At 36.0% G+C, this 27,594-nt stretch overlaps 1 protein-coding gene across 3 annotated transcripts; it reads left to right on the top strand.

Annotated features, from left to right (window-relative positions):
- On the top strand, positions 1-27,594 carry LOC106877257 (KICSTOR complex protein ITFG2). Of its 3 annotated transcripts, XM_089340607.1 has the most exons (12): positions 48-193; positions 4,307-4,427; positions 7,317-7,412; positions 8,136-8,177; positions 9,203-9,271; positions 10,836-10,935; positions 12,355-12,491; positions 14,214-14,344; positions 15,412-15,551; positions 17,690-17,896; positions 19,577-19,753; positions 26,337-27,594. In XM_089340607.1, exons 3-12 carry the CDS (start codon positions 7,410-7,412, stop codon positions 26,399-26,401), a joined length of 1,071 nt encoding a protein of 356 aa, XP_089196733.1. In that variant the 5' UTR covers positions 48-193; positions 4,307-4,427; positions 7,317-7,409; the 3' UTR covers positions 26,402-27,594. The 3 variants fall into 3 exon arrangements, with proteins under 3 accessions (XP_014781607.1, XP_052831968.1, XP_089196733.1); XM_014926121.3 differs by lacking the exon at positions 4,307-4,427 and having other exon boundaries at positions 1-193; XM_052976008.2 differs by lacking the exons at positions 4,307-4,427; positions 26,337-27,594 and adding an exon at positions 23,148-23,290 and having other exon boundaries at positions 1-193.

The following is a 27,594-nucleotide window of genomic DNA, read 5'->3' as shown; positions in this document are numbered from 1 at the left end:
TTTTGACGAACATTATTCGGTTATCACCGTTTAAGTAACGCCTACCGTACACCGGTATAAAGGTAACAAGTTTTCTTTTCCTGTCTGGTCCCTAATAATGAGGGCTGTTTCATTTGTTGATCGGATAGAACTGGATTTTTCTAAAAATTTATTGAACGATGCTCTCGCCCTAGGGGATGTGGACAACGACGGGGTAAGAAAGCCATATTTATTTTTTATTCATCTGTCTCTTTTTATTATAATTAATTTTAGATTTGCAAACATACAAAGTGTATCCCACCGACTTTGTTTATTCTGAAATTTCAGTAAAATGGATGGTACTAGTGGCATACAAGGGTCCCGAAATATTGACTTAACGATATAAGGGGCTCAAACTCCAAAAAAAAAAAAAAAAGAAAAAAAAGAATGAAATTACGAAACTTGCGTACGCCTTAAACATGTTTAGTCTATTGTTTTATAATTGTTTCTATCATATATCACAATAGATTGAACAAATATACTAAATTTTGTGAAAAAAACTAGATTAAAAACAATCTACAGGGTGTCCACAAGGTCAGGGTACATGGAGTAAATAAAATCATAATATAAACAATTAAATATAAGAAATAATAATTTCTTAAAGTATGTGTTAATCCCCATTTACCCAGACTTTATGGACATCCTGTAGAATTCACAGAGGATATTGTTGGGTCCCTTGTATCGTTAAGTCAATATTTCGCACCAAATGGATATTTCTTTAATGAAATTTTCTACGAATACTTTTCAGATTATATAGAAATTTCGTATGAAAAAAAGTTTGGTAAGCTCGCACAGTTTTACACTGACGCACATCACACACACACACATATATACCCACACGTACATAATATATCATTAATCCCTTTTTTTAAAAATTTGTTTGTCATTTGACTGCAGCCATGCTGGAGCACCGCCTTTAGTCGAACAAATCTACCTCAGGACTTATACCTTGTAAGCCTAGTACTGATTTAGGTAATCTTCAAGTTTAGGGGTGTAAAAAAAAATATTCAAGGGAAGTAACTGAACGTCTTACCAGTATTATCCGTACTACTCTCATCATCGTTTAACGTCCGCTTTCCATGCTAGCATGGGTTGGACGATTTGACTGAGGACTGGTGAAACCAGATGGCAACACCAGGCTCCAATCTAATTTGGCAGGTTTCTACAGCTGGATGCCCTTCCTAACGCCAACCACTCAGAGAGTGTAGTGGGTGCTTTTACATACCACCGGCACGAAGGCCAGTCAGGCGGTACTGGCAACGACCACGCTCGAAATGGTGTCTTTTATGTGCCAGTCCAGGGGCACTGGCAACGATCTCGCTCGAAAATCCTACGAAGGCCAGTCAGGCGGTACTGGCAACGGCCACGCTCAAGATGGTGCATCTTATGTGCCACCCGCACTAGAGCCAGTCCGGGGGCACTGGCAACGATCTCACTTGGCTTGCCGGGTCTTCTCACGCACAGCACATTTCCAAAGGTCTCGGTCAGTAGTCATCGCCTCGGTAAGGCCCAATGTTCGAAGGTCAAATAAATCACACACGTGATTTGATTGAAGTTAACTGTTTATATATAAATCACATACGTCATTGAATATCATAGTACCGGCTGAGAGATCGAAAATGCCTCGTGGAAGACCGGCTGCACAACAACTTATTGTTCCTGAAAATGAAATACTCACTTGTGAATTAATATTAGAGGAATATTGGAATATTAGTGAGTTATGCAGCAGTTCAAGACACAAAGTGTTGGAATGGTGTGCACGCCGTCGGCTTATTAGGAATAAGTTTACCTGCGACGATTGTCTAGTACCATGCGAACTTGTTACACGTGGTGACAGAGTTGATGGAAAAGAATAGTACTGTAAACACTAAAAAAAAAAAAAAGAAATCTTCGTTACAGTTCATTCTTTGAAAGGAGCCATATTCCACTCGACAATCTGGTGTTGCATATCTACTGCTGGTGCAAAGATATAATGCAAAAACACTTTGTAGATGAGTGTTCTCTTAGCCAGGGACATCGGATGAATTATTTTCATCTTATCTACATGAATTTCTATGGCGGAATTCAATCCCAAAAGAAAGAAAACATTTGTTTATTTTTTGGCTGCCATTGCTGAAGTGTATAATGTTGAGTAGGTGAATTTCTAGAACTGCATGCTGACCCTTGAATAAATATCTGTTGAATTTCATTATCATTTCCATCGACAAAGTTCTCTCCCCCGTCGCATGCTGTTTTAGAACCCCCCCCCCCAAAAAAAACACGTGTGATTTATTTATAAACAGCTAAAAGAAAACGGATAATACTGGTAAGTCGTTCAGTTATTTCCCTTGAATATTTTTATTTACTTTTTTTACCCTCTAAATTTGAAGATTATATATATATATATATATACAGTTATGAGGAAAAACTTGGATCTTGTGAATTTTTCGAAGTCCTCTCCCCACCCTTTGGGAAAGATTTTCCCCACAAATTACTTTATGATCATAATGTATGCCGTTTCAAAGGTATTTCTATAAAATTTCATTGAAAAAACCCCATTTTCCTAAAAGTTATGAGAGAAAAACTCTGATCTTGTGAATGTTCAAGACATTCGTTTTAGCCATCTTCAACTTTGTCAATTCATTCCTACTTAAGTTATTTCTGTTAACTCATCTATTTAAGGAATTGAATTCGTAATTTTTGTAGCTATATTTTACAGTCCTCCTGCATGATATCAAATTTGATATGTATGCCTCTATCTCGTTTTAATTTAGACAAAATTTTGACTGGTTACCTATTTGGTAGCAAGGTTGTTTTAACCATCATCCTATAAATCTTCAGGTTTTGAAAAATTTCTATAGCCCCAGATATCAGTGCGTATACACACACACACGTACGAGTATATGTTGTTAACATCGAGGAGACTTTTGGTCCCATGAACCTTGTAAATTACTGCAATGTCCCTGTAAAAACTAACATTTCCCTTCTCCAAGCTCAGATTCGAATCCGAATCTAAGAATTCTCCCTCGTCGGATTTACTGTGAGCAACAGGCGCGAAATCAGGTTTACTTTGTCCTGTCAAAAAAATGGTGGATAGCCTCCCCTCGACCTTATAACCTCATAGATGTCAAGCGAAGTTCAACTGGACAGCGACTGACCTACTTAGGTACTAAACCTGCTGCAGCATGTCCATCCTTCTAGCTGCCCCTGATTTTTATAAATTGGAGAATTTAGCAGGGAGGAGGGAGAGACGGAGACTGTGATTCGACACAGACTGACCCAGTGCTCCGCGACGATCACACAGAGATTTGCCGTGCCACGCTAATGAGAGAGAGAACTACCGAAGATGAAAGAACAAACACACACACGCACGAACATATTTAGTCTTCGGATACATCAACTCAACATATGTACCTTGGTTCCATTTTTCCTAGCAACTCGAAGTAAGTTGCCAAAATTTAATGTAGTGGTGAAGAATATTTACTAACACCAGAGTTCAATGCAGCAAATAAAATGTGTTATAGTTGAACATAGTTATCACTTTGTTATTTCACAGGCAAACACATGCCTATCGCACCCTGACACGATAACACAAACATACAACATTACTCCACCACATTTTGGTGATTCCACTACATCCCTATTTTACAAATACCGACACACTGACTTCAAGGTGAGCATAGGTAGGAGGAATGGTTTTTAGTAACGACTCTCTGTCTTTGACCATTTTTAAACATACTTTATTTTTTGGTTAATCTTTCAGTATAGGGTTTTTAAAAATAAAATAAAGATTAAAAGGGAAATAATTAGGTTCTCATACCTAAATAATGGTATGTACACTCACAAGTGGTTCTGCATCAGAACTTAGTAGATCCAACAAATAAAGACGTCCATACACAAAATGTGGAGAATATATGGATGTGGGTAAAAAGAAAGTTACGACGTCAATTTGGAACGTCAGACAATTTATTCGTTTCATATTTACACGAGTTTATATGGAGGGATTCTGTACCAAAGATAAAGACTTTTTGTCACTTCTTAGTAGCTATGGCCACTCTACGTTAACAGTAAGTTGACTTATTTATTTCCCCTTTATTTTTTATTTACTTTTTTAAGCACCTTATACTGAAAGATTACCAAATAAATGTAATTAGGTCCTGTTACCCATTCTATATAACAATATATTCACAATTACTTTTACTTACATTGTTATATTTCGGGATTGTCATTGTTTTTCTTACCAAATAAACACACACACACACACTATGTATATTTGTTCTTCACTCGTTTATTATTCTTATTTTATTAGATGTCCACTGACTGGAAATCTTTCATCAGAACAGGAGACATGGTGGAGTCACTGAAGAGGTCACATATGTGACGAAAGATTTCTGGACAATGGGACATAAGATAAGAACAATAATAAACGAGTGAGGAACGAATATATAGTGCATGTATTTATTTGGAAAAGAAAATGACCGTCCCGAAATATAACATCTGTTTTAACACATGGTTTCACATCAAGAATCTTGTGAAACAAATTCATAAAAGTATTTTAACCTAACTATTTAGATATTAATTGCTGGCAGGGACACAGTATTTCGTTTTGCAACCATAATATACTACCAAGTATATTACAGGTTTACAAGTCAATATTGTGTTCTTGCCTTGTGTTAAGAGCATGCCTGCATTAAGACCCATCGAGGCCCTAAGCACTTAAATGATTTTGGTGCCCCCATAAAAGATTATGTAATTCAAAATATAAACAATAACAAACCATAAAATAAATTTTTATTTTTCAAAACGAAAGAAAACAGTAATAGGTAAAATAATGTCTATTTTTGTATACTTCCATTTTATATTTGAAAAGTTTCCTCCTATGTTTTTGAATCACAAAGTCTTTGATCAGATCCTCAAAAGTAATCTGAGGTAACACATCTGCATCTATACTTAGTAGAGATAATGGCATCCTGAATATTATTTTTGCAAGTTTAAAGTGATTTCTTTTGTGCCATAAACCATTTACCATTTCTGTGGTCCTGTCCCTTGATGCCCTAAGCATGTGCTTTTTTTGCTTAATGGTTTACCTCTGCACATTTTCTATAGAATTTAGAGCCAGCACAGCAAGTTACGACGTTTTGTAAATTATTACGTCTATGTAAACAATGTGGTCTAAGATAAAAATGGGTTTATACGGATTTTTCAGTGTGTTCATGGATAGTTGATAGGTTGGATGTGGTGTTGATGGAAGCGCAATAACTTTTGAAATGTCGTACTTGTTCATTGATGAAACTTCGTAACTTGCTGTGTTGGCCTGGAATTATAAGAGATAAAAATTCAGAAATTGAATGTCTTGGGGAAAATGTTTTTAGAATTGTAATTTCCCTTGTCTGAAACACAAGAATACTAAAACAAATGCCACCCAATTTCTTAACCTTAACCTTTTCCTTTTACATGAAGTTAGGGATAGCTAGTCTTATCTGGCTGTCACTATAATTTTTGCCATTGTACACCAACACATTCCTTGGACCTTTTTCTATATTTTAGTAGGTAAAACACTGGTATTTTATCAAGTATTCTTTCTCTAAAATCATTCTAATTATTTGTTTTACTTTTTCTTGCCCTATTAGAAAGAGGAGAGAACCACCACTGAGTCAATATGAAACAGAAGTGTGACAAGCCAATGAGGTCTTTACATGGTCGTTCGCCTCGCTAGTAATAGCAGCTAAACTCCATTTTTTTTTTTTTTTTTTTTTTTTTTTTTTTGAAAGAAAAACTCAGATAACAATCTTGGCCATACTGCTTGAAATAGTTGGAATGGTCATGACTGGAAAGCCTTAATCATAAATTTGCATGTCTAGAGCTCACCTGATTCTAAATGTTTATCCTTAAAAAAATGCCTCTGTAGGTGAATATTTTCTTCTGTTGCCATTAACATGGAGCAATTGATCTTATATTGTTGCCCATGTACTGTTTTTATAAATGTTAAATAATCATTTCCCCACAAACAAATTAGAATATTGTTTAGATCTACTTAATTTCTATCACTTTATCTACTTTCTCCCTATGCTTTATCTCTCTATCTTCTGCTTTATTTTCCTCTTTACTTTATCTCTCTATCACTCTGTTCTTCTCCTTCTCTCTCCTTTTAATATAGTTTAATGATTTTAGTTTTGGACATTGAAGTTCCTGTTGAGATTTCCTTTCTCTCTCTCTCTCCCTCTGCTTTATCTCTCTCTGATAGAGAACATAGTCTATCATGAATATGATAGCAGGAATTGACTATTATTCTGTATCAGGGGGCAGGGTCAGCAAAACTTTTATCATTTTTAAAAATCTAAGCATTCACTTTTGTGTGAAACCATATGTGACAATTTCATTTTTGACACACTTTTTCTGAGCTATACCACCACTCAGCACATTTGAGCCACTACTGGCAGATAGCAAGAAAGTGGATCAGACACAAGACAACTGTCAGCAGACAGTAGCAGAACCAGCAGCAGACCAGTGTGCTGTGACAACTTAAAAACAATGGACAGATGGTGACCACAACACATAATGATCAGCTAACATCAGTTCCTTGATGACTGTGACTATGATACCTAGTCCAAGAACTATAAGCTTTGAACTATCTCGGTATCTGTCGTTCATAGTAACATTCTTTTGTTTGATAGAATAAGTATTTATCACAGATTTCAGTGTTCTTTATATCGAAATAGAATATTTAACATGAAACATGTTTAGTAAATGTTAGTTACTGTATTGATTTTTGGCTGGAAAATAGGGAGTCTTACCCACATTCTTCTAGGTTCAGTTTAAATAATTCAACATTCTTAATCCTCAGTTGTTTCAGGTGTTTATTGACATTTTAGATAGCCTTATTTAACCTTTCAGTGTTCAATATTCACCACTTTAACAGTCCCTGCTCTATACTAATGAAACAAAAATGCAGAAACAAGCTTTTATATGCGCATGCACACACACACACATTCATCTGTGCTCTTTCCGTTTTGTTACGGATGTTATTTGAAGGAGATTTGGCTGTTGTCTCTTGTAGGTCAAGTAACCAAGTTGTAAATAATTGGTAATAAACTGCCATGTGATAGAATTTATAGAGGCTTCTAGCGAAATACTTCATGCTTTCTAGTTGTCAGTATAAATTGAATTTCAAATTGCACCAAGGTAAACTCTGGATATTGATAAAGAGAAAAAGATAAAGTACCAGTCATACATTGAGGTTGATGTCATCAAATGTATTTTCCTGTAAAATATGTGACCTTGTGTCTGTTAGAAATCATTGATAGTAATTTTTGTTTTAGGGAAATGAATTGGCTGTGGGTAATATTGAAGGCAGTTTGTCCATATTTAAAGGTAAAAAGTCGAGCCCCTGGAAAAAATGTTCAGATTTAGGAATGGTAAGTGATGTTTTTGTTCTTGTTGATTGTAAAAGCAACAGAGTTGTAGAAATCATAAAACTTTGGGGGTTAAAAAAAAATATATCTTCTGGTACCTTGCTGTACTCAAGAAGCCCTGTCCACCACAGCAGAATTGTTAATTCTCTCCCAGCTGAAAGGGGTTTTTGCCTTGCAAGTGCCCTGTGTTGGTGCCACATAAAGAGTGCCCATGCTGGCATCATGCAAGGAGTGGCCATGCCATTGTCACATAAAGAGAGCCCGTGCTGCATAGAAAGCCTCCCATGCCAGTGTCATGTAAAAAGCACCCATCACACACTGTAAAGTGGTTGGCATTAGGAAGGGCATCCAGCTGTAGAAACCAAGTCAAATCAGACTGGAGCCTGGTGCAGCTCTCCATCTTGCCATCTCTGGTCAAACTATCCAGCTCATGCCAGCATGGAAAACTGACATTAAAGGAGGATGATTTTGATGGTGGTGATGTCATTTACTTCCTCGTCCATCACCTACTCCCTTAGATCTTGCACTAATTACTTCACTTAATCCAATGCTCTGCCTTCCTCATCTTATCTTCATTTGTTTTGACACAGTCACATACAATGACTCCCTCTTAACCTCTTCATCCTGATTCCAGTTTAAGAAACTGATTATTTAGGATTGAGCTGTTTTTGTATTACTTTCTGATTTTTTTTTTTTTTTTTTTTTTTTTTTTTTTTTTTTTCATAGATAACCTGTGTAAAAGTGGGTGACATTCGTAATTGTGGTAAGGTACGTATATGAAGTTACACAATAAAGATACATAATGTTGTTTTTAACCTAGATCGGCCTTTAACTTTCTTAGTTCCAACTTGCTTGATATTTCCTCCTGGTTTAAAGTGATCGAAACTAAAGGCTTCTTCCATCTAAATTTCATGTTTTCATTCCAGACAGCTTAACTCTTTAGCATTCAAATTACTCTGATAAAAATGTAATGCTTATTTATGCACATTGTTTTAATTTAATCATGCATACTCTTGTAGCTTTGATGATGTGATTGTTTTTTAACCCCCACTTAAAAGTGGATGTTCTTTTAGAACAATCTGTACTGCAATTACCATGAGAGAAACTCTCATTTGGTTCTTGGTGCAAAATGCACTCTTGTTTATATTGTTAGCAGGGAGATAAATCCCTGCCACCTCCAGTGCTGAGGCCATCAGATTTTGACCTTCCTTGGTCTTGTCAATGATAGATGCTCAACTGCTAGAGATAACAGCCACTTGTCTCCTTGCCAGCGACAAGTGGGAATAAATACTACCTCTCAATATTAATCCTGCCTCTGTCACTAATATATAATTGTTAATGTGTCAGGCAAAATGCTTCGTTGTATTTCTTCCCGTCCACATTACTCCATAAGAAGCATAGGACCGGTTTCTTTGGTGTATATATTCCTCTTGGGACAGGGCACTGGTCTGTTGCAGGATTACTCTTACTAGCTGAGTTTAAATTCTGCTGAGGTTCCTTAAACCAGCCAGATCTGGCTTTTCACACCCCCCTTACAATGTCATTCTAAAAATAAATAATTACATCACTGAAATCTTGAAGCTACAAGATAATGCATGATTAATTCAAAATAAAGTGAATAAATAGGCATTACATTAGGCAGAATAATTTGAATGCTGGAGGGTTAATCCTTTCAGGTTTGATACAATAAGTACATGTTGACCACTGAGGTTAATGTGATTGACAAACCACTTAAGATTGCTGGCTTTGTGCTAAAATTTGAAACCATTTTTTTTTTCTTTTACTAATTTCAGAATTCCTTGGTTTGTTTAACTGCCAAGGGCTGGTGCTATATATTTGATGTTGAAGTGGAATCAACAGAGGTGAGTCCTTTGGATTATTTTACCCCTTGGCATTTCTGACAGCCTTGTTTAATTCTTGGATATTTCATATAGAAGCTACCTGTTACATGGCAGTGTTATTTTCTTTGACTGCTTATCCTTTCTCTGCTAGTAATTCTTGGATCATCACCATCATCATTTAGCATCCGTTTTTCCGTAGTTGAGCAGGTAAGACAAAATTTGAAACACACACACACACACTCTTTATTCTTTTATTTGTTTCAGTCATTTGACTGCAGCCATGCTGGAGCACTGCCTTTTATCAGTTGGGCTTCTTTCAGTCCCATCTACCAAATTCACTCATAAGACTTAGGTCAACTCAAGGCTATAGTAGAAGGCACTTGCTTAAGATACTGTGCTGTGTGATTGAACCCAAGACTGCATGGTTGGGTTGCAAGCTTAACCACACAGCCACTCTTGTCGGGGTTTTTTCCAAAGCCCTCATTGACTTCTTACCATTACTACTTTGGCCACTCCCCTCCATTTAACACTTTTTTTGTGAAAGCCATTCTTTTACTTTTCTACTTGTTTTAGTCATTTGACTGTGGCCATGCTGGAGCACCACCTTGAAGTGTTTTTAGTCAAACAAATCAACCCTAGGACTTATTTCTTGACCCTAGTATTCTATTGATCTCTTATGCTGAACTGCTAAGTTATAGGGATGTAAACGCACCAGCACTGCTTGTATGTTTCTGCATGTCTGTCAACATTAATTTGTTATTGTTCTTACATATATATTATTTTGTTATTGTTCTTACATATATATTATTTTGTTATTGTTCTTACATTCAGAAATTAATATATATGTAAGAACAATGACAAATTAATATATATATGTAAGAACAATGACAAATTTATATGTAAGAACAATGACAAATTAATATATATGTAAGAACAATAACAAAATAATATATATGTAAGAACAATAACAAAATAATATATATGTAAGAACAATAACAAAATAATATATGTAAGAACAATAACAAATTTATATGTAAGAACAATAACAAAATAATATATAGTTAAGAACAATAACAAAATAATATATATGTAAGAACAATAACAAAATAATATATATGTAAGAACAATAACAAAATAATATATATGTAAGAACAATAACAAAATAATATATATGTAAGAACAATAACAAAATAATATATATGTAAGAACAATAACAAAATAATATATATGTAAGAACAATAACAAATTTATATGTAAGAACAATAACAAATTTATATGTAAGAACAATAACAAATTTATATGTAAGAACAATAACAAATTTATATGTAAGAACAATAACAAATTTATATGTAAGAACAATGACAAATTAATATATATATGTAAGAACAATAACAAAATAATATATGTAAGAACAATAACAAAATAATATATATGTAAGAACAATAACAAAATAATTTATATGTAAGAACAATAACAAATTTATATATATATGTAAGAACAATAACAAATTAATTTATATGTAAGAACAATAACAAATTAATAAATATGTAAGAACAAAAACAAATTTGTTTTTTTTTAATTTCAGAGTAGTTTTGAAAGTGATGAAAATTCCAGAAGCTTCTTAAAGCCAACGTTTACTGAATATCTCCCTGCCAATAGTAAATTAATGTTGCTGGCTGATGTTGGTGAGTATGTCTGACCCTTCTGTAGTGGGTAGGATGGCGTTTAACCCTTTCCTATAAAACAAGGGGGCATGTATAATATCTACTAAGTCTTTACCCATTGCTATGCTGCCGGTAAAAATATTTAATTCATGCATGTACCTTCTTTTAATAGTAGACTGTTACATAATGAAAGTATCATTAGTTACTATGGTGACATCACTCTGCCTGTGTATCTATCTTTCACATACACACTCTCTTATTTCACATCTTACTTCATGTCTTCCAATGTGCAAAGGCAGTGGATGACCCGTTCAAGGGCAATATCAGCAGAGTGATTGCAGCAAATGTAAGCAAAAACGCATGCATGCACATAGATCTGCCTGTTAAATTCCTCACAAGGCTTTAGTTATCTCAGATCTATAGTAAAAAAAAAAAAAAAAGCACTTGCTCAAGATGTTCCACATTGGAATTGAACCTGAAATAATCTAGTTGAGAGTGAACTCCTTAACCATGCAGCCATATCTGATCACACGTATGTGCGTATTTTATCCCTCTCTCTCTTGTGTGTGTTATATATATATATCATCATCGTCATCATCATTGTTTAATGTCCGCTTTCCATGCTAGCATGGGTTGGATGATTTGACTGAGGACTGGTGAAACCAGATGGCTACACCAGGCTCCAATCTGATTTGGCAGAGTTTCTACAGCTGGATGCCCTTCCTAACACCAATATATATATATATATAAAACAAACGAAGGAAAAAGCAATCCCTTCTAAGGGTTCTAAAACGTCCAATGGTACAGCAGTCGGATACCACAGAAATAGGGGTATAAATACTAATTACAAATAATGAATTAGAGAAAAACAATTGACAATCTAACAATTTATTTACATTATAATATAATAACATAACAGTTGATCAAAATGCTCACATCTCCACTATTAGATCCACGCACTCCGTTGTCCACCGATTTTCCATTATTATCGGTTGGCAACTGAATGTGTGGATCTAAAAGTGGAGATGTTTGCAGTTTGATCAAAAGTAATAAATATTATATTATAATGTAAATAAATTGTTAGATTGTCAATTGCATTTCTCTCTCTCTCTCTCTAATATATATATAATTATATATAATGTATATATATAAGGTGTGGTATGGAGTTTGCTTCCCAATCACACACACACACACACACACACCCACCCATATATGTGTGTGTGTGATGGACTTCTTTCTTTTTCTGTCTATCGAATCTACTTGCAAGGCTTGTGGTCAACAAGGGGATTGAGGGTATGGTAGAAGGCACTTGGCCAAAATGTCACACAACAGGATTGAACTTGAAATCATGTGGTTGGGAAGCAAACTTCTTTCCACACAACCATACTAGTGCCTATATGTGTTGCTGCATGTTAATTTTATGTCTCTGTTATGTTGCAGATTCAGATGGACGTATTGAAGTGGCTGTTGGTTATTCTGATCGTACTGTGCGACTGTTTCGATGGAGGGAAACAGATACAGTAGATGATTCGGCTGGACGTTTGGAGCAAATTGGTAAATGGCAGCTAAATGGACAGGTCAGTATATTCTTTATGTCTAACTTTCCAGAACAGATTCCACCCTGGCCTTTCTTCTTTCTTTTACCATTTTTCAACTGTGAAGGCATATGTGGCTGATTCGGTTCATGATCTCAAGGTCAGCATTCAATTCCGGGTGTCGTGTTTTGACCTTGAGCAAGACCTTTTATTTCATATTGCTCCAGTCCACTTGCATAGCAAAAATGAATTGTACCTGTAATTCAAAGGGCCAGCTCTGTCACATTCTGTGTTATGCTGAATCTCTCTGAGAACTACGTTAAGGGTACGTGTGTCTGTGGAGTGCTCGGCCACTTCAAAAGCATGCTGTTCTGTTGATTGCATCAACTGGGACCCTCATCATCGTAACCAATGGAATGCTAGTTTACAATTTAATGAAATAGCTTTTCCTCTTTTCTCTTTTTTTTTCTTGCTTTTCTCTTCCTCTCCATCCTTCTCTCCCCCTTCTCATTTGTTTATGGTTTTCCTATCATCATCGTTTAATGTCTGTTTTCCATGCTGGCATGGGTTGGACAGTTTGACTGGGGACTGGCAAGCCAGGAGGATGCACCAGGCTCCAATCTGATCTGGCAAGGTTTCTACAGCTGGATGTCCTTCCTAATGCCAACCACTCATGGCTATATATACCTGTCTACTAGCCTCCCGTCTGGCTATCTAGTACCGTTCCCTGCTGCCCCCACTCTTCCAGGTTTTCCAGGCCTGTTTCTTTGCTCTAATGACCCTTTCTACAGTATTATCCCACCACCACGTTACCCTAAGTCTGTAAAGGTGCTCAGTAAGCTCAGTGGCATAGAGGGTAATTTCCAGTTACCCTCTATGCCACAAGTCTGTAGCTCCTCTTCCCTCTCATCAAATTTCTCTATGTGGATATCCCTAAATGTCTGACCATGTGAAGGGTTCTTAAGCTTCCAAATCCTTCTTTTTTGGATTGGTCTGCTTCTTGGTATCCTTCTGGTCTCAAGTCTAAATTCACTATTGACTAGTCAATGCTGCGGGGTACATTCTTCACCAGGGAGCGTCTTTGTATTTAAGAATTTAAGAGGAACCATGCATCTCACTGTCTGGTGAGGATGAAATCAATATGATAGGTTATCAGGTGGCTGGTTGGCTTCCTGAAGTTGGTGTTGCAGATTGATAGGTTATTTGCATCACAGAACTCCAATTGCCTTGTTCCCTCTTCGTTTTGGAAACCATTTCCATGGCCTCCATGAACACCATGGAAGAAACCAGATTGCTGTCCGACATGCCCATTAAAATCTCCAGCCACAAAGATGAGGTCATCGCCACTCATCTTTGAGATAGCCTGTAGAAAGATATCATAAAAGTGGTCCTTCTGATCATTTGGAAGGTCCGCTTGTGCGGTGTGGGCAGAGATAATTGTAGCTATACTATTCTGCAAGACTAGCCTGAGCTTAAGCCCTCTATGACCATATCCACCCATTTCTCTGTGAGGAGTATGCCTACACCCCCTACTCTGTCACTGTCGGCTTCCCAGAAGATTTTATACTTATGTGCCTTGCCAGTGAGGACCCTGGTTGAAGCTCATCTCCACCTTACCTCTTGTATGCAGCATACATCAACACCTCTGTTCAAGCATCTCTACAATCACATTAGACCTACCTATTTTCAGGAATTTGTATCTTTTTACCTTATCTTTAAAAGACTTTTAAAAAAATTTCTTTTAAACATCTTTACTTTCTTCAGATTGGTTCCATCACAGTGAACATGTCCGTAGACAACCAGCCAGAACTGCTAGTGGCACAGCCTGGTGGCACTTATGCCCGCCTTTACCTGCAGCCCAACACCAACCTCACAAGTAATCCTCATGAAAGAATGTGAGTAGATCTTTATTAGGAAAAAATGTATCAGAGAGAGAGAGAGAGAGAGTCTTTACATGTCCTTATACTATGTTGGTACTAGTTGGATGAAACATAATATCCTACAACTAGATGCCTTTCCTGAAGCCTGCTCTTGTGTTCAAGTAATACACATTAACCAATCGTCGTTGCCTCCACTTTCCCTGCTGTTGATTGGCATTATATGCATGGCTTTGTTTATGATTTTAATATCCACTTTCCATGGCCTCTGGTTTGGATGGAATTTGTTGAGGTAGATACTCTTCCTGATTACCAACCCTTGCTGGTTTCCAAGTAAGATAATATTACAAAAAAAAAAATTAATAGAACAAGCAAAAAAAATTTTTCACATTACATTTGGGAACACTTTCCAACCATGTGATCCTGGGGTCAGTTGCACTGCATAGCACCTTGGGCAAGCGTCTTTGTACTATATCCCTGGGCCAACCAAAGCCTTGAGAATGGATATGGTTTGTTCACATTACCCTATAAGAAGCATAGAGCCAGTTTTCATGTTTCTCTGGCATATATATTCCTCCCTGAATGGGATGCCAGTCTGTCACAAGATTATTCATTTTTGCTGAGTTGACTGGAGCAACTTAAAATGAAGTAATTTGCTCAAGAACACAATGTATCACTTGGTCCAGGAATCAACACAGCAATCTCTTGATCACGAGTCCAACACCCTAACCACTAAGCCATGTGTCTCCACATGTGAGTGGATATGGTAAAAGGAAACTGAAAGAAGCCAAACATGGACAGTAGAGTGTTAATGTCCAGTCTTGACATCACATGATAGTTGTGAAAGAGTGCCACTGTGATACAAACGGAGCCATTTGTTTCCAGGTGTCGGTGCAAATGTCTTGCCTTGAGAAAATGTTACCTTACTTGGAAACAGGTGAGGGTTGGTGACAGGAAGGGTATCCAGCCATAGAAAATCTGCCTCAACAAATTCTGTCTGACCCATGTAGGCATTGGAAAAGTGTACACTAAACAATGATGACTGTTTAAAATTTATACATATTTAAAAAATGTTTTATTTGTAGTAAAGATGTGATCTATCAATCACTTGGCACATCCCAGACTGGAAATATGAATGTCTACACTGAAATGTTGGGTGGTATATGTCCATCAAAGTTCGGAGAAGTCTCCAAAGGCACTTACTTTGCCTTATCAACACTGAATGGTATGTAACTTTGAGATTTATGCTTGTAAATAAGTAATTTGTTGTTGTTGTTTATATTTAGCTCCTCTTTGCCAGAGGGGCCAAGAGTTTGATAGCAGAGCACTGAGAACCATCAAGAACATCGGATGGAACCATCACGTTTCCAATAAAGAACTGTGTGCGTGTGTGCAGGCATCATCCTGCAGCCTCCTACCTCAGTTATCCGTTGTATGTGCTGGTATGGACATATCCTCCATTTCCTGTTTGATCATTTGATGCTGCAGCTGCACCAGATGGCTGGACGTGATTGGGGAAGATCTCCAGAGTCTTGATGTTACCTTGGAGGATGCAGAGGGGCTGGTATGGGACCGCCAGTAATGAAAAGCAATGGTGGATGTGGTTGGCACTATGCATGATGACATTTCTGGGACCACTAACTTGGGATGACCCCAGGCCCATCAAGCAAGAACATGAAACAACCAAGTATATTTAGCTCCAAGCCAGCCTTGACTGAGCAGACCTAAGTGTTCCATGCATTTAGATTACTTTCATCATCATCATCATCCTCGTTTAACGTCGCTTTCTATGCTAGCATGGGTTGGACGATTTGACTGAGGACTGGTGAAACCAGATGACAACACCAGGCTCCAATCTGTTTTGGCAGAGTTTCTACAGCTGGATGCCCTTCCTACCGCCAACCACTCAGAGAGTGTAGTGGGTGCTTTTACATGTCACCCGCACAAAGGCGGTACTGGCATGTCAAATGTAATACTTATATATTCACATTGTTTTGAATTAATCATGTATCATCTTGTAGCTTTTTGATGTAATTGTTTATTTTTAGAATAACATTGTAGGGTAGACATGAGAAGCCAGATCTGGCTGGTTTGAACATAAAACAGAATATTTTGGTCTGATATGGCTGATTTAAATACTAAACGGTTAAATTTATTTAACCTTTTAGTATTCAGATCATTCTGTCAAATGTAATGCTTATTTATTCACATTGTTTTGGATTTATCTTTCATTATCTTGTAGCTTCATCTTTTTGATGATGTGATTATTTTTAGAATGACAAACAATGTAGGCTAGGTGTGAGAGGCCAGATCTAGATGTTTGTCTAGAATGTTGTTTTGCAAATACACAAACTCTTTAACAGTTTCCATCTACTAAATTCCCTCACAAGGCATTGGTTGGCTTGGGGTTATGGTGGAAGACATTTGCCTGAGAAATCCACAACTTCTTGGGTGAGGGTTTTCTACCCAACCCACATGGCTGTGAAGCAAACTTCTTCACTTTATAGACACAGGCATGGCTGTGTGATAAGAAAGCTTGCTTTCCAACTACCTGGTTCCTGGTTCAGTCCCACTGTGTGGCATCTTGGGCAAATGTCTTTTACTATAGCCTTGGGCCAACCAAAGCCTTGTGAGTAGATTTGGTAGAAGGAAGCTGAAAGAAGCTTGTTATATATGTTTATATATGTATCTGTTTGTGTCTTAGTGTTTTGTCCCCCTCATCACTGCTTGACAACCAGTGTTTATGTCCATGTAAATTAGCGGTTTGGCAAAAAGAGACCGATAGCTTAAGCACTAGGCTTAGAAAATATGTTCTGGTGTCAATTTGTTTGACTAAAATCCTTCTAAGTTGTGTCCTAGCATTGCCGCAGTCCAATGACTGAAACGAGTAAAAGATAAAAGACCTTTCTTTTACCGACCCCTCCTGGGACTGGCCCTGGTTCTATGAAACCAACTTGTTTTAAAATGATTTAAATTAAACCCTTCCATCAAAATGTATGTTCCAAACACCATCTTAAGCCTTTAGCATTTAAACTGGTCCTATCCTGGCCCAAATATTCTGCTTGTTTTAGGTTCAAACTAAACAGACCAGGCCTCTCACACCCACCTAACAATGTCATTCTAAGAATATAGAGTAACATCATCAAAATTGCAAAGCCACAAGATATTAAATGATTAATTCAAAACAATGGATAAAATAAGCATTTCCTTTGATGGAGTTATCTGAATGCTATTATACTAAATTTTTTGTTATTTAGAAAATTAATTGAAAGAAAGACAGTTTATTTTAACAGAACTATAGTAACAAAAAGGTTAACTGCACAACCATGTGTTTTATATATGTATTTTTTTTTTCTTCTTTAGGTTCTTTAATGTTATTTGACCAGAACAAACCCCAGTGGAGTTTACAGGTGGATCACCAGTTGTTCTCTCTCAGTAAACTGGATGTTACAGGTGATGGAACTGAAGAAGTGGTCTGCTGTTCATGGGACGGTCAAACATATATTGTGAACCATGATCGGGAAGCTGTTCGATTCCAGTTTGAAGAAAACGTTGCTGCCTTTGCTGCTGGTAAATTTCACTATTTGTATGTCTCTTATCGATAAATAACACATTGATCTGTGAATGATTGATGTATTGCTAGTGTTGCGAGTTCAAGACCTGATAGCATAGAGTTTACTTCTCATCTCATCAAGCATTCCTAGAATAAATACATCTGTCCTTGCTTATCCCTAATTCATTTATCTAGGACAATACAGTATCCTAAATGTGAACTATGTTGCACTTATCACAAATTTATCTATTATAACAAGTGTCAATAATTATTCTGTTCAGATTGCAAAGACATTTCCCAACAATCACCCAAAATGCTTTGATTATTGCTTATGTTTGCATCCTCATGCTGCAAGGCTGCTTATTTTTTATGTGGATAAGCATACTTGTACCCATCAACATTGAACCAGTGAATTATAAAAGTAGTAACTTCAGATTTTGGGCCAGAAAGATTCCAAAAATCAACCAGTTTGGAAAAGGAAGATTTGGAAGCTTAAGGGTCCTTTGAATAGTCAGAAATTTAGAGACATCCTAATTGAAGTATGTGATGAGAAGAAGGAGATAGTGATGTATAATGTAGTGAACAACTGGAAATGCTTGTGGGATAACTTACTGGGGGACAAATACCAAATTTGTGGCAGGAGCAAAGTCCCAACCAAATTTAGTGGGACATGGTGACATTTTTCATATTACATTTGTGACTGCTTTACAACCATGTGGTTGGCTTGGAACTAAATATTGCTTGCTTGATGGGGCCGTGGTCATCCCAAGTTAGTGGTCACAGAGACATCCTGCATAGAGCTGACCAGGTCCACCAGTACTCTGCATTGCTGGCCATCCTGTACCAGCCCCTCCATATCATAAATGAAAAAACAGGACTGGAAGAGTATTAGTAGCAGAAAACTATACCAAATAGCTAGAAGGGAAGCTAGGCAACAGGTAGAGTTAGAGGAGAAGCAAAAAGGAAGAAGTTTTCCAATGTTCTGTGATGTGAGTATCTGAGGCATTAGCTGTTCCAGATTCAAAGAGTGTGTGTCAGAGAAGACTGTGATGCTGAAGGAGAGAAGTATGTTCAGATGGATGATGGTACACTTGCACTTAGCGATTCTGCAAAAGAAGCGGGCCATTCTGAGAGGCTGCTAAATATGGAGAATGCATAGGAGGAGGTTTCCTAATGTAGACCCAACAGATGGACCAGCTATCTGAGTTAACGATAGTCACATTCTCGTGCCTTCTGCTCTAGTTTCCATTTCCATCAACCAAAACCTTGTGAGTAGGTTTGGTTGATGAAACCTGAAAGAAACCCAGCATGTGTATGTGTCACTTCTTTGGAAACGCATCTAGTCATGGAGTAAATATTACTTTGTTTGAAAACAAGTGAGGGTTGGCAACAGGAAGGGCATCCAGCCACAGAAAACCCTTCAACAAATTCCATCTGACTCCTGCAAGCATGGACAAGTGAATTTTAAAAAGATAAGAATCCTACGTCCAAATGTTCCTTTCCCCTATATACCATGCGAGCATGAAAACCAAAGTTAAACAACCAATTATTACTAATGATAGCAGTATAAAGGCTGAGTCTATTTGCTCTACTCTCTGTTGTTGTAGTTTAAAATCCTTGTTGAATATTGTGTTGTTAAGCCATTGAGCAAGATACTTGACTACCTATTCATGACACCATTTGTTTGTTTATTGCAGGTTTCTATGCTATCAACCCACAGAGTAACGTTCCATGCTTTGTGTATGCGACATTCAATAGGCACATCTATCTTTATCATAACATCCGCCTGCCTCAAGTTGCTGCCACTGACCTCATTGAAGTTATGGCTAAACAACCGGAGACAAAGGAAATTCTCAAGAAGCTGAGTATTGACCGTAAGCAAATGCCTTCTCTTCCCACTGTTTTTCCACACAGCTGTGTGATTAAGAAGTTTGCTTCCAAACTACATAGTTTCGGGTTCAGGCCAACCAAAGGCTTTTTTTTGTTCTGGATTTGACAGATGGAAACTGAAAGATACTCGTGTTTGTGTGTGTGTAATGTTTAAGCATCTTGAGAGAAAAGTTGGGCATAAGAGGCATCAGATGTGGTGTGCAAGAGAGACGACTGTGCTGATATGTGATGCATATGGATGAGGACAGCTGTGTAAAGAAGTGCCGATCTCTAACTGTTGAGAGAACCTGTGGTAGCGGTAGACCCAGGAAGACATGGGATGTGGTGGTGAAGCACAGAAGCAATGACTAGTGACTGAGACCATTGGTGATATGCTGTGCTTGAGAAGATTCGTCAAGTCAAGTGAAATTATAGTTGTGGCTGATGCTGGTGGCACATAAAAAGCACCTTTTGAGTGTTGGGCCTCATGGAGGCAACGACTGAGACCTTTGTCATTTTGTGCTTGAGAAAACCCACCAAGCTGTTGTGGCAGATACTGGTATCATGCAAATGGCACGTAAAAGCACCCATTACACTCTCAGTGGTTGGTGTTAAGAAGGGCATCAAGCCATAGAAACTGTGCCAAATCAGCTTGCCAGCTCTGGTTAAACTGTCCAACCCATGCCAGCATGGACAATAGATGCTAAATGATGATGATGTGGTAAGGCTTCAGCTAATAGAAAACACTCAATCAGCTAAGAGAGTAAAGATAAGTTACAATAAAATCCACCAATCTTGTTTAAATACAGCTACCTGGTGCTTCCTGGTTGAAATAATAAAAAAAGCCAACTGACAAACGGTCTTGTTCTCAACTCGAAAAATAAAATAAATTATTATTTCAATCAGAAAACCCTGGGTAGCTGTATTTAACAAGATTTGTGGTTTTTATTATAACATAAAATAATATATAGGCAGTGCTCTAGTATGACCACAGTCAGATGACTGAAACAACTAAAAGAATAAAAGAATATGGCACAGGAGTGGATGTGTGGTAAGAAGCTTGCTTCCCAACCATATGGTTCAGAGTTCAGTTCCACTGCGTGGAACCTTGGGCAAGTGTCTTCTGCTATAGCTTCAGGCCGACCAAAGCCTTGCGAGTGGATTTGGTAGATGGAAACTGAAAGAAGCCCATACGTATTTGTGGGTCTGTGTTTGTCCCTGCACCATTGCTTGACAACCGATTTTAGTTTGTCCCTGTAACTCAGAGGTTCAGCAAAAGAGACCATTAGAATAAGTACTAGGCTTTGTTCGACTAAAGATGGTGCTTTAGCATGGCCACAGTCAAATTATATATATATATAAAGTCTACATGGCAGTCCTATGTAGGATGATGTTACTACTTTTTAACCCCAGGAAAACCTCTTTTCCAGCTGGCTACCTACACATGGTCTGTGTCCATGTGTTGTGAGCAAGGGAGTTTATTGTTCCCTTTCTAGCACTGGGTGTTAAAAGACCTTTGTCTATGACAATATCAAAAATGATTACTCTGAAGTAGCAATTGCCTTACCTTTAATTTCATAATTATATATCGCCTTTTAAGACCAACACGTTTAAATTACACCCATTAGTAATTGTTGCAATTGCAACCCTACTATAAAACAGTGCAGTCTCTTCAGGGTCTTAACTTGATATCCCTCAGTATGGCCGTTTAATGATTTTCTTTTATAAACTCTGCGTTGTATAATGTAGAGCTATCTGTTAAGTTAGATGCAAACAATCTCTATTTCAATTTTTTATTGGATAATCATTCTCAGTCCGTCATTTCAAAACCTTGTATAGTTTAAATGATTATTATTCATTGATACTTGGCAAATGTGAATTTCCTCATGTGCAAGCATTTCAGTGCTTGCTCCTGTCTACAATTACATTACCCTTAGATGTTAAAATCCTGTAAAATTCTTCTAACCATAGATCACATCTATTGGTTCCAGGTTTGTGTGTGTATATATATATATATATATATATATGTATATAACTAATTTAGAGATGAACCACCACTCTACAACTTGGTCAACTAAGAACCCATCCAAAACCATGCTGTGAGGCATATACCATATCAATATTTATCTAAGATTTTAATCTAAAATTTTAATAATATATATAATATATCATATAAAGAAACATTCATCATAAAAATATTAATTAAAAAATCGAATAAATTATGAATAGGACAGTAAAAATTAATACAATAATATAATGTGTGAAAGTATAAATGTATAAAAGTCAGTGCTAGTTCATAGACTACATGCGTTTCATGACTGAAATAGGACTATATAAAATCATAAGCAAATTCTATCCAAGTTCATTAGAATGGGGAAATGATTTTACTCCCAAAATCAGTCACTCTTCAGGTCGAATTCTAGCAATAAATATGGAGTTGGTTACTCTACCACTAATAATGTTGGCAACATCATTTCATCCTTTAATAAATTTAAATTAAATAAGTTTTACAATAATAAATTAAGTAATACCTCCATTGGAGTCCAAAATACAATTGATTGTAATTGTAGCAATAAGACTAAATGTAAATTTAATAATAGATGTAATGTTGAGGACATAGTATATAAATGTATAGTGATTTTGAAGGATAATAACTGTAGTAATAATGATAACATAAATACTACTTACATTGGATCAACTTCCAATAAAATTAAATCCAGGGTGGCTCAACATATGAATTCTTTTAAGAACAGAAATTTAATGAACTCTATGGGCCTTAGTAAATACATTTGGGAACGTAAATCAAAAAGAATAGAATACGAGTTAAAATGGGAAATAGTTTGCAATTCTGCTTATTATGTACTTACTAACAAATTTAAAGAGATATTATTAGCCAATAAAAAATTGATTAACTCCCACGATGAACATCATGTTAAATGCAGACATAAATTACTTATATAATAAGTTTAGATAACTAATTTATTTATTTAAACCCAGATTAAGGTACCAACTTATAGTTATGATCAGTAGCATTAAATACATCAAATTAGCTTTAGAATACACTTTAATCATCACAATATTATACAAAATCAGAACATATAACTACCTTTGACTATAAAGTATTCAACGATAATATGAGCAGTCTTTTACAATGTTTCATAGCATTATTTACGTAATATATAATCTTCGTATGTGGTATAGTTATTATTCTGCGTAAATCTGAGTTTTAAGAATTTTAGTATTTTTAATCCTCAATAAACTTTCTATTTTAGGTAGATTTTCTCTTTCGATATTTTCGTTATTATAATACGCATTTACCCCTGGGTAATAGACGCCATATTTATCACTTGACCTTTTAGTATAAATTCTATAGTATACTCATTTTGGTTTAATCTACAGTAACTCGCCGGCAGATAAGTCATGTTTTCTAATTTTAATTTTCTAAACAATATTGACTTACGTCTTTTATTAACTTTATACACTAACACATTTTTTTACTATTATTTACTTCCATAATGATTTAACCTTGTTGACTTTTATACATTCATACTTTCACACATTATATTATTGTATTAATTTTTGCTGTCCTATTTATAATTTATTTGATTTTTAAATTAATATTTTTATGATGAATGTTTCTTTATATGATATATTATATATTATTAAAATTTGAGATTAAAATCTTAGATAAATATTGATATAGTATATGCCTCACAGATTGGTTTTGGATGGGTTCTTAGTTGACTGAGTTGTAGAGTGGTGGTTCGTCTCTAAATTAGTTATATACATATATATTATATATTACGAAACCCGGTGTAATATTATACCGATTTTTGCCTGTAAGGTTGGAATAAGTTTTTGTTCCCTAATATTATTACTATATATATGTATATATATATACACTAGCTGATGTACTTGGTTATTCCCGGGAAAGCGGGGCTTATCCCTTGGTTCCATTCTCATAATTTTTTCACTAACCTAATGACAGCAATACAAAGTATGTAACCCTTAAAACAGTTTTTGTGCATTTACACAGAATACCAAACTGTCTTACACAGGATCTTGTTTTTAGGAATACCCAATCAGTTATGAATACTCAAATTGTAAAGTCTGAGTACAATCTGAGTATGCCATGAGGTTTCCAGACATGAGTTCTACTCACGTGTCAAGTTTTATCAAAATCGATAAAACGATGTAGGGGGAGTTAGCTAACAACTCCACATACACACCCACAGACAAAATTTCCCACATATGTCATAGGTAAAACCAACTGCATAAATTGCATGCGTTTTACTTGTTTGTTCATTACAGGATAGCACTTTGGAGACACCTCCTTCATAGTACTGGGTGTTAAAACACCTGAAAGTCATAGAAAAAGGGGTTTTAACATCCACTGTTATGAATGGTGTCATCCCCAAAGCACTATACCGCAGCAAACAAGCAAAATACATAGAGTATGTATGGTCAATAATGTTTACAACACTAGCACAGCTTTTAATTTGCAATTGAATGTCATCATCATTGTTTAATGTTTGCTTTCCATGCTGGCATGGGTTGGAAGGTTTGACTGAGGACTGGCAAACCAGGAGGCTGTACCAGGCTCCAATCTGATCTGGCAATTATTATTAGAATAGTCAATTCCCAATAATTGACCATATCACAGAAAGTGGTCTGTCTTAGTTTGTGTGTTGATGTATGTACAAGTGTTTGTGTGTGACTGTCTTGCACGTGTGTAGTGAAATTACTGAAGAAAAAAGTACAGGTTACAATATCTAAGGGAAGTAATTATGTCAAGCAAACGTTTTCATTTAATTTTGTATTGTAAATATTGCTACTCATCATATGACAGGTAACTTTAAAAGTATACTTGTTCCCCGTGAGTAATGTCAGGAAATACGGTAATAATCATATAAGGGGGCGAGGTGGCAGAATTGGATGAAAGGTGCAATATGAGGTGAATGATAAAGAAACAGAAAATAGTGAAGGAGGAAGAGGAAAGGCAAAAAGATTGATGTTAAGTATGACAAGGAATGGGAAGGAACAAAGAAAGGAGAAACCTCCGGAAAAAGTCTTGGAGAAAATAATGAAAGATGCAAAAGAGAAAATGGTTTGCGACATTTCATGTTCTGAGTTCAGATTGTGCCCAGGTCAACTTTGCCTTTCGTCCATTCTGGTCAATAAAATAAGTACCAGTTGAGAACTGGGTCAGTATAATCGACTTACCACCTCCTCCGAAGTAACAGGCATTGTACTAAAATTTGAAACCAATAATTATAATTTGACTGTTGTCAAAATTCTTTGTGCTTGAATGATAATGAATGAATATTAATTTTCAAAAGAAAAAATATTTGCCTTAAAATAAAACAAAAAATTCTCATTTGTATCACTATTCCCATAACTATTGTTATTTACTCCCTCTCTTGCCACATTTCCTGTCACCAAGCCTAGTATGTGCACTCATCATGTACCTCTTATGTTGTCTCTCTCTGCAATGTAAACATGACGGGAGAAATCAACCAATGTTTACATATATAATTTTATATAGAGATAATTTTAAATTCTTTAAAACAAATATAATTTCAACACAAAATATTAAGATTTAAATTCTAAAATTTTCAGCTAAATTCAATTTAAAATATGAAACTCATAGTAAATAGAACAGAATTAGTGTATTTCTGTTTAGCAACAGACTAGAATAACTTCTAAACTTTAGTTGCAGAATCTATGCCTACATGCTAAGGATAACTTCCAACATTCTAATTTTAATAAAACTTTGAAACCTAGTTGCTTTAGGAACTGTTTGTATAAAAATCATACTGTCATCTTAACGTCTACCTTTTCCATGCTTTTTATGCGTCCAACAAAACTACAATGGGGCAGAGTTTTCTATGGAAAGGTATAATTTACTCTATTCTGTATGATGTTCGTTCAGGTGTGGCTGTGTGGTAAGAAATTTGCTTCCCAACCACATGGTTACAGGTTCAGTCCCACTGTGTGTCACCTTGGGTGAGTGTCTTCTGTTATAGCTTTTGGGCCAACAAAAGCCTTGTGAGTGGATATATTATACAGAAACTGAAAGATAATTGTGTATATATATGTGTGTGTCTGTTGGTGTGTTTATGTCCTTATAACTTTGCAGTTCAACAAAGAGACTGATAGAATAAGTACCAGGCTTTATAAATAAGTTTTGGGGTTGATTCATTTTACTAAAATTCAAGATGTTGCTCCAGCATGGTGGCAGTCTAATGAGTAAAATAAGTAAAAAAAATAAAAGAATTAGCTTGGCAAGACATACATGTTCACACACATGGGCTTCTTTCAGTTTCCATTTATAAATCCATTCACAAAACTTTGGTTGGTCTAGCGCTGTTGTAGAACACACTTGAACAAGGTGCCATGCAATTTTTATTAAATTCTATTTAAAGAACATTTTATCTGGCAGAACCCTGTAATATTTTCACAGGCCCTGGTGTTCTCCGGGACCAGTTTCAGAAATTCTGCACTAGCGTATGTATTAGAATGCATGCATTCATTTGTACGCATGTTAATGCATTTAGGTTGATACATGTTTTGTGTCTTTTTCTTCAGCTTCCAACACCAGCCAGCTGCAACAGGTCTACCATTATTGTCTGTATGGTTTCAACAAAAATTGACTGGCTTGTCCTGCTGCATGGTAGATGTGCATCTTCTGCAATGGTTGGTTGATGGTGTCTTGTCTATGCAAAGTAGCAGAAATTGGTAACTTGTCTCTTCAACACAGTAAAAAAAAAAAAAGATCATACATGCGTTTGAGTATGCATGTATTTATACATGTGTCCTTGTTTCATTTATAAATGGCACAGCTCTTTAGATGAAGATTCGGCACAGCTGACTGGATATTGAAGCTGTTTTGGCACCGGAGGCAAGTTCAGAGAAAGGAGTGTGTGTGTAGGGGCATTGCAATTTATTTATTTAGAACCCAACTCATGTGAACACATTTCCATTCCTCATACACACAGAGCAATATGCTAACATTGCAAAAGCAGAGAGAATGAGGGAGAGAATGAGAGAAACATGAAAACTTCTGAAGCCTAAATAAATGGCACCAAAACACCTGTGCTAAAACATTTAATACACACACGTGTGTATGTATGTGTGTGTGTGTTTTTTTTTTTTTTTTTTTTTTTTTTGCAGTGTATTCCAAAGTAGAACTTAAGAGCAAACATTATTTTAGATGTTTTTTTGTTTTTTTTTTAAGTTAAAGGATTAACTGATTTTTGTTTTTAACATTTAGTGTAATCCAACCCCTGCTATTAGAAACCAAAAGATTTTTTTTTTTTTTTTTTTTTTTTTACATTTCCATACACTTAAATTTATATATGTGTACATGATTCTATGTGCATTACATATATATACATGATGCAGTTCCTGCATGCACTGTTTGCCATGATATTTAAATGAAAGTATTTAAAAAAATCTTATTCTTTTATGGAGACAGCTGGGAAGATGATATATATACCTTACCATCAATTATATGGCTTTCATTTTAAAGTTGCATGCCTTGGGTTAAGTAGCAAGGGTTCCCCCTGATATATTTCAACACTGGCCTGAAAAAAAAAAGTCTTGTTCATGAGACATTTTAACTTTTTTTTTTTACCAATTTCAAGGTACTGATTTCAAAAAAGCCCATTCCTTTTTGCTCTGCACATCTGATTGTTTTGCTACAGAAACCGACAGTATTTTGAAAAATGCTATTTATGCCCCAGTAAGAAACTCTGGTTGAACCTGTTTACAAGAATACAAAGTCATGAAAAATTAACGATTAGTTTTGCAAAAACAAAGTTGTAATACAATTGATGAAAACTTC

This window comes from Octopus bimaculoides, chromosome 23 (genome assembly GCF_046866305.1).
Source record: "Octopus bimaculoides isolate indiv1 chromosome 23, ASM4686630v1, whole genome shotgun sequence".
NCBI lineage: Eukaryota > Metazoa > Mollusca > Cephalopoda > Octopoda > Octopodidae > Octopus > Octopus bimaculoides.
This window is presented reverse-complemented; position numbering and strand designations above follow the sequence as displayed.